The sequence below is a fragment of the Opisthorchis viverrini genome, assembly GCF_000715545.1.
Source record: "Opisthorchis viverrini unplaced genomic scaffold opera_v5_203, whole genome shotgun sequence".
NCBI classification, from domain to species: Eukaryota; Metazoa; Platyhelminthes; class Trematoda; order Opisthorchiida; family Opisthorchiidae; genus Opisthorchis; species Opisthorchis viverrini.
In genome coordinates this window covers 273444-286197 of record NW_008751859.1, presented here as the reverse complement: position 1 = coordinate 286197, position 12754 = coordinate 273444, and the positions used below count along the sequence as shown (strand labels likewise).

The 12754-nt window shown below is 45.6% G+C and overlaps 1 protein-coding gene across 1 annotated transcript in view; it reads right to left on the bottom strand.

The window, feature by feature from the left end:
- The window catches only part of T265_08126 (hypothetical protein), a gene marked incomplete at both ends in the record, with an annotated part of 43934 nt that overhangs the window by 18405 nt on the left and 12775 nt on the right, over positions 1-12754 (bottom strand). Inside the window, 4 exons of the mRNA XM_009173839.1 lie at positions 959-1059; positions 7966-8123; positions 9022-9135; positions 12065-12349. Of these exons, the coding sequence (XP_009172103.1) occupies positions 959-1059; positions 7966-8123; positions 9022-9135; positions 12065-12349 (658 nt within the window). The remainder of the gene's footprint in view (positions 1-958; positions 1060-7965; positions 8124-9021; positions 9136-12064; positions 12350-12754) is intronic.

Here is a 12754-nt window from a genome sequence, read left to right as displayed (position 1 = left end):
CTTCAGTGTATGTCCAGTGAATAATCCATTCACGAAATGGGGTGCTGACGAGGAACTCGAAAGAATCACTTCCTGATGATATTCTTCAACAGAATGTGCAGTCCAACGTTCGCATGGGAGTGTTGTTGGGCGGATAATAAAAGTTCAGCAGTATTTCTCCCCTTCAGGAATTGAAAAAAACTAAGACCTGACTAACGACACACCTGCCTAGCACAATAACAGCAGTCTGTCAGTACGAATTCGATAGCAGGCCGGACGTTGATACCTATCCTGACAGTAGAGTGAGGTCCGGAATGTGTTGAACTGAGAATCCCAAGTACACCAATGCACTTTGTATATCGGGACAATATCATCACTTGGCCATTTGTGAGGGTAACACGAGAGACTCTATTAGGCAGAGGTCGGCGAATCAGCTGTGAAGTTCAGGTGCCTAAGCGTGACGGAGAGCAAGCATCTTTGATAGCTCACTGAATTGAGAACTGTCTAGTAAGCGGGAGTTCGGTCCTCAGATATGTCTTTTCGTTCACTCTACGTCTACCTGGACTTCTCAGCTTGACATCCGTCTAGACGTAAGACTCTTGTTAGCATTGAAAAAACGTCGAACGAAATCGATCACACCGGCAACTTGAGCGCTTGAACACCATAAACGGGGGATCATTTTGAGCTTCAGGCGGACATCAGCTCCACTTGCGAATGAGTGAGTTATTCAATATGAAAAACTTTCTTTTTGGCTACAGTGGCCGAACAACGCTCGGGAATTACGTGGGCCTAGAAGGTCAGTACCTTATATGGGAGCAAGAAAAGTACGAAATGTATTCATTCGATGTCTGATTTTTCGCCCCGTTTTAACCAAGAACAGACGAGTTTTAGCCATGGTTTCAACGGCACCCAATCCCCCTAATCTCTCGGTATTAGAGTGAAATTTAAAAATACAAGAGAAAAGCATAAAAAGACTCACACTGGAGATCCTCAGCGCTCAGCCGCGCAGGAGAGTAGAGCTGCTGGAGACGAGTCTTCTCCATCGAAGATAGAGGCACATCAGGAGGTGTTCGTTGTTGTCTGAAGTTCAACAAAAGTAAGGGGAAGCGTACATGCAGGACGTGGAGCGGTATGAAATGTACAAAATGCAGTTTCGCCTCTAGTGAGCGGTAGTATTTCGAAAGTTTGAGCAGTAGCATATCGTCAAGTTGAGTGATCGAATAACTGAATAAGTGGTACACTCGACGTGCAAACAAGTCGCAGGCGCGCGAGGGAAAACAGTATCGTGAACTTAAATTCGATTCACTTCATCCGTACATCCAAGAAAGACGAGTCTTTGTCATAATAAACTGTGTTGGGGAGGGACATCGGTGGACGCTGAACTGCGCGGGCAAATGATACTTCCAGGTTGCCCAGGCCGAGGAAGGGGGTTTGGTTGAGGTACCCCACCTTGAGCCTTTGACTCAAAAGTCTGACCCACGAGGCAGTGGGAGAATGTGGGGTTTTGTTCGGGGATCCTGACCCTAGTCTTTGACTCAAAAGTCTGACCCACGAGGCAGTGGGAGAATGTGGGGTTTTGTTCGGGGATCCTGACCCACTCAACAGTCTGACCTGCTCGGCTGCAGGGGGTTGGCCTAACCCGAGGGCGCAGGGAATAAGGCATTACTGTTTCATTCCTAATGCGGCTGCGCACAGCAAGTGCCTATTGAGCAGCACCGGGCTCTTTGGTTCTGAAAGTATTTCGACCGTATCGGATAATGCGCCGGCGGTTACGGTCAACCGTTGGGCGATCGGAGTGTGCGTAGTAACGTAGTAACCCCCTGTCCTTTAAGCAGCGATGGGTTAGTTGCTGGCTGAACTCGGAATCCCAGTCCTCTAGATTTCATCCAGATTTACCCTGCGAAATTCGGTCCTCAGAGTTCAGTGGATAAAAACCTTTCCAAACCTTGAGTTGGATGTGACTTTTGGACACAGTTTGCGGAAACACCTAACACTAACCCGTATACCCACCGGCTTCTTGTTTTCAGATGGTCGATTAGCCCCATTTCCGTCTCATTTGGACGCAACGGTGGCCTATCCAGAAGGGGTAACTAAACCCTTGCACTCACTCTGCGAAAAATTCGGTTACAACAGAACTATCGATGGTGACTGTAACCAGTTAATTCAGTTGGCTCGTTTGCATGCAGAAACTGCACAAAAATCAAAATACACGCCACAGTCCAAGTTACAAAATACAATGGGTCCCAGAAACACCGAGGGGGGGCGTACGGTGTGCATCCTAAACAGAACAAATAGTGGTTGTTTAGTCCGTCAAATAACGAAACGAAGGGAGTAATAATTGATCTTTAAACTGCACCGAATAAAGCGTAACACACATTACACAAGCACAATCAGTGTGTTAGGGAGCAAGCACCAGCTGTCAATTGAGATGCGGTGAAAATCAACATTCAAGTCTCGGTTGAGCTGTTGGTTGGAATCTGAAATAATTGCAACAGCAGGACCAGAAACATCGGAATCAACCGATTACACATTCTTTTGACCCAAATGAATGATGGAAACGAGATGACGAGCGGAATCACACTCAACAACGGCTGTTTTCTCTTGAAAGAACCTACTCACAGGTTGCTGAAATCCGTCGACAGCCCACAACCGGTTTCGCCCTTCTGTTTCGGGCTCATCAGGTAGGCGCAATTTCCGTCAACCTTACGTTCTACTTGAACCCAAATCGGACTGTTTTCGAGAAGTACGCTCATTTTCAAATCAACTCGGTTTTCACGCGAGACTCAACTGAATCACTCGTTTATGATATTCTACAACTGAATGTGCTGCACACAGGCCGCCCCATGCTTCAGTTGCACGATATTCTCCCTGGTGGTGATATGGTTGCATATGTTATATATATGTATATGTATATACCTTATACGGTTGAAATTTTGCTTCCGCACCAGCCCACTGAGCTCGACAATAGTGATGACCACACACAGCACCACGTGAGAGCGTAAAGTACAGTGGATGGATCGTGACCTGACTGTTTACAAAGGAGTAAGCAGCTGATTTTCTGTGGATTTGATGCGAAATTTGCACTTTACATTGCGGGCAATCAATGATTAGGAAACCACCATTATCCGTCAGTTCACTTGAAAAGCGTATCAACTTATGGACCAAGGCAAAGCTTCACAATGTTTCGGGGTTCCTATGATCAAAAAGCGTATCAACTTATGGACCAAGGCAATGGTTCGGGGTTCCTATGATCGGGGCACAAAGTTCAGACGCCATCCACTGAAAGTACATTCACCTGGAGTACGGACGAACAGTCATCACTCGGTGAAATCCCAGACCAAGCTGCATTAGGCGAGAAGACTACTGAATTGTTCGAAAGCCGCAAACCAATGGGGACTTTCACAACCGACGAAATATGCTTTTTCCGCACTATGGGTGACAGGAATCTGGTTGTCACGCGACACATATCAGTTGGTCTAAAGAGCTGAAGGAAGACAAGGTCATCTTTTAGAAAGCGTGCTTCCACGATTAGTGGTGCAAGACATACTGTTGAGATGGCAGTGGCTGCGTGCGGGAATGATGCCACACGGTTAATTTCTACAGGGAATTCCTCTAGATTGCCTCTAGACGGGAGTTGGAGGAGGTGGAATGAGGACGTCGGATTTGAAGACATGCCTTGCCGGAAAACCACCGTGGTCCTGTTTTTGAAGCGGAAATCGCCTGAAATTAGTTCTTACCAATCTTATTATTCTGGATTTTGTTGTTCCCCGGCTAGTTGGCTTTGGTGGTTGACGATGAGGTGTATAATCAAGAGATCTGCGTTGGCACTACAAGATAAGTTGAATACCGCCAGGGCTTGCTAGGAAAATACGACAGCTTGTTGCAGTTTGTTTGTGTCCCCGCTGCAATCCTTTGCAGCGGTTATGTAGGACGACTTGCATTTTTGAAGGAGCTGAACTAAGTAGATGAACATCGCCCGCATACTCAACGTTTGTGAGCATTTCGACCCCCGAGGTTTCAGGGGCAGGTACTGAAATTTCAAGCAATATGACAATAACAAAGTTGGACAGGAATAGTGAGAACAGCCGTCTCCTGAACCACTGGATTTGAACAAAAGTGAATGGGTGCCGCATACCCTCAGGCTTTCACAGAAGTTGGCATACAAGGACCTGTCTGAAAGTAAGGATACAGTCAGCACATTCTCGGCCTGGGTCTCATTCCCGCGAATGCGCATCTCCCGACAATTGATCAATATCCGCAAAATAATGCCCAGGCAGGGCAGGATACAAGGATCTTCCTATCTTGTGCCACTTTTGAGGACTGGAATGATAGTCAAGGCGCGCCACTCCACCAGTGTGTTGTTTTTGCTCCAAATCATCTTCCAGCGTCCCCTACCATACTTCCAACTATTCATTATCTGACGTCTGAGAGTTGTGTGCTTGTGACCATAGCAGATAGTCGCTGGGGTTAAGATGGATCAGTGGGTAGAGCGCGAATTTGCTGACTGGAAGGTCCGTGGTTCGAACCCGACCTCTGCCTAGGCTTGGGCAACCTGGCAGTATCCCAGTCTTCGTGCTTCCTTCTCGTGGCATGGCAGTTAGGCACCAGATAGTTGTTGACATGAACAGGATCTGTCGACTGCAGCACATCAGTTCAGAGGTTAACAACATCAGCAACAACACGTCTCAGCCCGACTTCGTCAGCTTAAAGCCGAATTTAACAACCGCATGTGAGATGTAAAAGAAACGATTGGGATCTGGTCATGTATACGATTACCTAAAAGTCCTACCGAAGTGAATGGCGCTACCGACCGCCGAAAATGCGCAAACTAATCATTACTTGGCCTTTCATGGTAAATTCGTCAAAATACCTCAAACACCGGTTTTAGTGTGAACAGAAACTTGAATTTTTTAATATCTGAAGGATGACGCAATACTTGTAGGCTATGAGACTGCATCTCTCAATACCAAGTGACCTGTAGTAAGCCACCTACCTAATAAGCAATATGATACCACCCAAGAGTGAGCAAAGTTCAACTTATAAGGTATCCGAATCGTACCTATGTTAAACAATATCCATGCGCAAAAACACGCTTTGTAATCAGATGGGCGGGACCGCAGCTAGTATCCTGCTGCAAGAAAACCATTTCTGATTCATCTATGGTCGGACAGGACATAAAATTTATTGGACATCACCTCATCATGACATCCGTGATTCTGAAACGACATTACGCTGAGCCTCTCCCATAAATTCTCATCAGTCGACGTCGTGACCTTTCACTCACCATTTAAACCTAACGTGACAACATAACGTTATACTCCTTGCATTACTTTGTTGCAATAGGACCGGAGAAAATCTTGGCTTGACCGGCCCTCGTCCTATGAAGACAAAAGTGGTCAAAAAACTCTACTCAGTCGAGTAACGCAGCTATGTTCTCAGAGGCAGCGGAAGAATAACCAGACTGACTTAAGCTGATATCGTGAGGAATCTTTCGCCCCAACCAGCGCAAACTACAGACAGGCACACATTAGTCCGTATTTTCCACAGAACAGAACAATACCCAATCGAAGTCATGAGTCGGCGCTACATGAAGACTGTCTACATAAACGAAACGACCGGATACCCCAAGAGAACAGTGAAGTTTATCTATCGCTCGAAATATAGTGATTGCGATGCACTGTAAACTGGCCAGACAGGTCATTAGTTGAACACACGTATCAGCGAACAAAGACCGAAAGCAAGATCAGGACCACACATCAAAGCCGGAGACGACTAGCAAACTACTCCCCAAGGCTTAGCCGAGGATCCACTCTACCTCTGATGAAGTCGAATTACAGCAGCATGACTTGAGTAGTACACCGTATGCCTTGATGCAGAAAGCTGTTTTTTCTTCGGGCGGAATGGCATCTAGGCACCGAAAAGGTGTTACAGCTGTAAAAATGTCAAGATTGAAATGCTCGTCAGGGCATTCAGCTAAAATCGGGACCGATGCTGTTAAGTCCGATGTAAGATATCCAAGTCCAAGTCCGGAGTTCAAACGTGGTTCATACGGCTGATTCTCGTTAACCAAGGGATACGGATTGGATGTTGAACAAGAACGCTCGTTTATGCATAGAACCGAGCTGAGCGTATGACATTTTGGCCTCCTCTGAGGGAGGTTGTAAGGAAACCGTGCGCCTCTAATCACTCGAGAAAACTTCCACTGGAAAACTTGTGTTGGGACACATGCGACAGTGCCCAAAACATGGGATATTTAGGAGTACCAGTCTATTACGCTGAAAAGGCAATAGAAGCATAAAAAATGCTCAGTCCGCAGCGATCAGTCACACGGTCTATTTAGAGAAACTCTACGCCTGTGGCGTGTGGTAACAAAGAAAAAATCGTTCAGATGTAACGACCTTTCACTGCCTAAGCCATGCCAACTGAAGGAAGCACGAGGGTCGAGTTACTTCCAGGTTGCCCAAGCCTAGACAGGAGAAGTCGGGATGCAGGGGTCGCGTTCGAACCACGGACCATCCGGTCAGTGAATTCCCGCCCTAATAACTAAGCATAAGCCGTAGAAAAGAAAACCGCACAAAATCAAATTAAAATATCTCATTCCATCACATGCTACGTGGACGATCGATTCAAATATTACTGGTCAACATCAAACGTGATTCACTGCGCACATGCTTACTGTTGGATGGTGTTCTCCTAAAGTTGTACTCCTTGGTGAAGCCAAAAGTTGAAAAATGGTGGAGAAATTACCAGCACTGATATCGTGCTTGCCGTACAAGGCCGCTCACAGTCACTCGGGGCATTCGAATTTGAAAGGGACTGGTTAATTAGACGGACACTTCAGGGACATTCGGTGTTCAAAAGAAATTGAATACTAGACCCGAAAGACGTCAGTGATATGATTTTTGTGGGCAAAAGGTTGAAGGGAATTCAGCGTACTACTGTTCATTCAGGCAAGAGGTCTACAACTCTTACTGGTCGGGTGTGATATCAGACCAGAAATCCGCCTTGAACGTAGTTCATCTTGCCTCGCTCAGATGACTTCAGGAAACTTTCGCAATTAACAGTAATTATTACGTAGTGAAAATGTGAAGCTCTTCAAGACCGTGAAAAGGGGAAGATCAGACGACCGGAAAACTCTTGAAATGCTAAATGACTGAAATCCAAACTTGGAACTTCGAGAACAGTTCAGCTTCAAAATCATACGACATTAAATGTGAAGAGTCAAGCCAACCAGAGATCCCTGAGATCGCCAAAAAAGTGACAAACGTCCCATTCTCAGAGAGGACGGGACTCCAGCACTGATCGAAACATTTCAAATGTTGTTTCCTTATTACCTGAGCAATAAAACTGACGACAATTAAGCGGTTCTTACAGTTGCTGATGATATTGCTCAGCAAAACGTCAAACAAACTTTGTTGCCGATGAAAATGCAACGTCCTGTCGAGCTACAAAGTACGGGAGTCAGCAAAATACCAGAATTCTGCTGCGCACTGAGTAGGGTTTATAGGCCTCATATTGGAGGCTTTCATCATCATCATCACTGACGGCTGTAATAACCGCCTACTCGTCGTACAGTGGTTGTAGCTGCCGCAGTTTCGTTCACCGATGATTTGGGAGAGGGGGTAGGTAGCTGCACATTGCAGGCGGGAGCTGATAAACTGGTGCATAAATCCAGCACTGTCAGTGGGCTGTCAATTGGGGGGTTGGAAAAGGAGCTATGCATTGAAGGCAATAGCACAAGCGCCATTGAGGGCGCGACTGGGCCATGTCTGACAATGTCTCTAGCCATTGATGTGGCCCGTCCCACCACCGATATTGAAGCTTTAACATTTGGAGTCACAACACACCCATACTATGACAACTGTAATCCAGTCTGTTGATCAACAAATATGACGGGCCAACACACTTGGATACTGAACCAAATCAAATCGTGGCAGATTTGAGAGCAGCAGTTGAAACAAGCAGCAGTTAGACAAAGAGACACACCCGAAGCGCTGTTCCGTGGCCGAAGTTACAGCAGACACACCACCAGAGCGCAGATGAAGCTGGACCAGCTCGTGACGTAACGGAGAAATAGTCAGTCGAGGCGACTCCTCCAGATGAACGAAAGCGTTGGATGATTCAGACTGTGAAGGCGTAGTGGTCTGGAAGAAAACAAAACGTTAAATTCGCAGTTGGGCAAAGTTAAATAGAAAACCGGATGCAGCATGAAAAGTCAAGCAAGGTGGAAGCATTGTTTCATGCAGAAGAGTGTGAATTTAACTACGACCAATGTAAAACTACCCATATTTGCACTGGGGGCCATCAAAACTATCTAGTCCACATGTTGGATGTATGTGAAAGATGTGACGGGTAGGGAAAAGATAATGTTTACCAAGTGAAAGTTGAACGACGAATGGTGGTGAATGCTTGAGCGATATTCATGGTCATTGTAGACCAAGGAGGAGCTGCTTGGAGATTCAATTACTACGGTTTAGTGTTTCAGTCACTCGAGAAAGGTTGATGTTTCAGAACCGGTGGTCTATCTTTTCTTGTCTCCACATGTTCATACGACATCTCGACAAAATTCTCAAAATGAAGTGACAGCAATCTTCGAATGTGTCAAGAGGAATGCGACAACGTCCCTATATTAAGTTAAGGTGTTCTAATTCGGAGAGATGCACCAACCTCAAAACATCTTGAACTGATATCGAACCATTCTTTCATTCCCGCCGAAACACTTTGGGGTACCTTTTATTTCACCTGAAGCACTCTGTCGAGACGAAATCCCCGGGCGTTCCAGCATGAAAATGGCATAGTTTGACCTAACCTGTCGTAATTCTACGCAGCGTTAGATAGCTTCAGTGATACAAATTTAGCTCGTTTATGGGAGAGGAAGGAATGTGTCATCGAAATGATACCGGGAGCGAGTTAGGATTCACGCGCAACTGCATGATGGAGGCGTCGGACTGACCGCGTGTGACACCGTTACTATGACACCCACAGGGCTACGTGATAAGGTGCACCATAGTTATGCTAATCAGCATTTTCTCTCTCACTTACGGATATATGTGAATGGGTCTCATCCACAGATAAGCTGAAGCCCTCTTTTTGCCAATCCATCCCGCAGTCGACGTCACGTTCGGGAGAACGCGGTAAAGGAGGCAAAGTGGCACGCTGAGCAAAGGAAAGACAGGTTGGACAAGATATAGCGGGAGAATGGAAAGTCATCACTATGTTCAAACATGAGTATGTCTTCCCAACTTGAGGCAGTCTCCATGTACCTCAGGTGTATTACCTTTTCAGTACCTAGCTGCCATGCCACCAGAAAATAGCACGAGGACTGAGACAATGCCAGGTCACCCAAGCCTAGACAAGAGTAGTCAAGATTCAAAGGTCGGGTTCAAACCAAGGACGTTCCGGTCAGTAAGTTCTCGCCTTATCTACTGAACAATTTCGAGTAGAATTTCTCCAAACATGAGTGCGGCATCTGTGATAGTCTAAAGGTGATAGTTAAGAGCGACATGGGTAAAATCAGTTTCTACGTGGTCCGTCACTGGAGCTGGCTGGCATAGTGTCGCGATATGTGCGTATCTGGCAGCCGAAGGCCGTACCCGAGAAGTGCGCATCTGAAAGGTTACCGAGGAAAACCAACCCTGTCTCAGAAAATAGCCGTCCGAAAACGAATGAAAAGAAGTAAGCGTGGGGATTCGATCCCCCCCCCCCCCCGAATTGTGGTGGGCACCGAGTTCCAATAGAATGAAGGGCGTTAGCTGTACGATTTCGGCCAACTAGAGCATACCTGTACCTTAACTTGCCTTTTTCGAGGTAACAGAAACAGCTGTTTCTCAGGATTATTCGAGACACATGATTATGGGTTCGGCATATAACACTGAAAATCATATTTGAATCATTCAAAATTCTCCCTCTGATGGTTGCCCCGCTGCAAGCGACAGAAAGTGTATGCTCAGAGGTCCCACGGGGATCATAACGGCCCGTGAAAAACGGCTAGAGCCGTAGCACTCAGGGTCTGGTGCCACCAGTGCTTCACATTATTTGGTACAGTGTCTAACATAAGCATTAAATCGATTCCAAGAGGCGGTGAACGAGGGAGATGAAATCATAAACGCGTTCCTATCAATTACATTACAATTTTGAGATGGATGTTAAAGAAACTGGTCTAGGCCGACGTCACAATGAGTGAAGTACAAATCCCTGACTCCTAGTGCACACAACAGCTGAGTTTTGAGCAGCACGGCACAGATAGCTTTCATAAATATTTCTACCGTATTAGGCTGCGGTCACCTTCTACGTAGGGCCGACCACTCCCAACCCACTCATCCAGGGTAGAATATGGTATCGTTGCCTCCATACATACAGAGATACTCGTCATCTATGACAAACACCTCGATGTTTTTACAGTCGACCTTAACCTCAGATCGCTCCGCACCACACCTGATCGCAGTACGTATACTCGTCGCCCTGTCTGGAGCTTTCTCTTTCTTAGGCATCGTGGTATGAATAAATCCTGATGGAAAAAAGTTCATCCAGTGTAACAAAAAGAATCTTTGTAGCACTGAAACCAAAACAAATAACTCTAGGGTGGACGTGCTGGTTTACCGATAGAGACTGCCGTGAGACAGGTTCAGGGGGTAGTTCAAATACCTAATTCCGTGAGACGAATACGTATATTTCGCGTATTATACGATGTACTGCTTTATATTGCATTACATATATTACGAATGATGCATTGAGTTATATTTATACTATACTATATAAATATGTACTATATATACTATATATACTACATATGTATACTATATATATAATGTTGTTCGGCACCATTTGAAACACGGCTCTCGCAAAATGAGCAATAAACACGGGATGTCACAAGGGTCCATAATATTGGTATATCAGACGGTTATTACACCTCGGTATTCGATCACAAAGCAAAGCGAAGATAGGAAGGTTAGTTTTCAGCTTGTCGTAATGTATGCCGATGAAATGCAAGGTCAGTGTTTGGAACTGGTTGAATCTGGCCTGACTTACTGACATCAGTGTTCCACGTTCGCAAAATAAGAATAATCGATCTGTGCTCGAATTGAGAATCCTACTTGATTTGGAACTGGAGCGAACAGTTCATGAGGATACATGATCGGATAGGATTTGCCTGAGATACATTTATAGAAGAACTTGACTTTCGTGGACTGAGATACTGTCAGATTCCCCAAGCCTAGATAGGAGTAGTCGAGACGCAGAGGTTGGGTTCAAACCACGGACCTTCCGGTTGGTAAGTTGCGCCTTACCCACTGAGATATCTCAAACGCCTGAAACCATTAGACAATATTGAAAATGCACATCGGTAGAGATGAACTCCACCTTTGTACGTTCCGGCCCACTATAATTCCTATTACAAAAAATTTTTTTGCAATAAGTGGTGAATAGTGAACTACAAGTGCTAAATTCTCAGTTTCCTTTTGACGGGTTGGGCATTGTGTCCGGTGATCTATTTTTAAAGTACTAGAATGGACTAGACTGAAATTCGCCACATTAAGAAGGAGACTAATTTTCCGGAGCTTCATCCGGTGAAAGTTCGTAACCGACTGAAGTGAAGATACTGCCGAAGTGCATTAAGTAAATCCACAGCGACAACTGCAGTCTCCATGGTACATCTCCTCACTCACTATACAGAGTGAAGGGCAGGTGGGTAAACAAGTATCTACTTCACGAGTCGAGTTTGGGAAAGAGGACGTAGAACAGCCTACGGCCCTTCTTTTTCACTCCGACTTAATAATAATTGGAGAAGAAATCGTTTTGTGAATAAGCTGTCTTCAAAATCTGGGGAAGAGTTTGTCGCCATGTCGTTCAATCGCCCTTGATAGACGATGGAGCCCAGATGAATTTCTCAACGTACAGCGAGCCTATCTGATTCGGTGGGAAAGCAGTTGTACCGGAAGATGTGACCTGACGAAATAGCATCCAGAGCACAGTTACGGGTAGTTTTCAGTAAATTCAAGTGTAAGGAAAGTACAAATCAACCTTTAGTTAAAACGAATGGCACAGAAGTCGCACAAAAATTCACAGAAATAAAAAAGTTGTCCGTTACCCGGAGTGCGTCTCCGGCGTGGGGCTGGGGATCCTTCAGAAATGTTGGCGACCACGGGAGATTGTACAAACGGCGTCCACGCCTCATACGATACGGTTTCTTAATTTCTGGTTGACAATAGCTTTTGCATCGACGAAGTGGACCGATACCGGTAGACGAGGTAACCATGGACCGATGGTAACTGATACTGCCAGCTAATCGGCTCGTCACGGGCGGAGATATGGATAAGGGCATTGAGGACTGTCGAACCAGTAGACCAACGTGAAGGATTTGCGGAGGAGAGAACTGGGAAAAGGGCGAATTAAAGATGGGAAATAATTGTTCAGTCAGAACAGGTGCAGTTCGTCAGACGGTTGATAGATGGTGAAGTAAGAATACTACCGGAGAAGTTTTTACAACCACCAGAAATGCCATTTTAGCAGACTATAAGACTAGCGACAATGAATTTGAATGTCACAAATGTTGAACGGCAAAATGTTCGCGGAGCCGTTGAGAGCTCTGTCACTCCAGTGATGAATAAAATCATGGTCGCTAGATATTTGAAACATGTCGAAATTAAATCACTTTCGGAGCTAATAGGGCAGAGAAAACCCTAAATGTGGTTGAAAGTTGTATGGTGAAAAAGTAGTCAGCTACGAGACCCTAACCTGATAGACACAGCGAGGGGAGACGATCAGTGACAGTAAACAA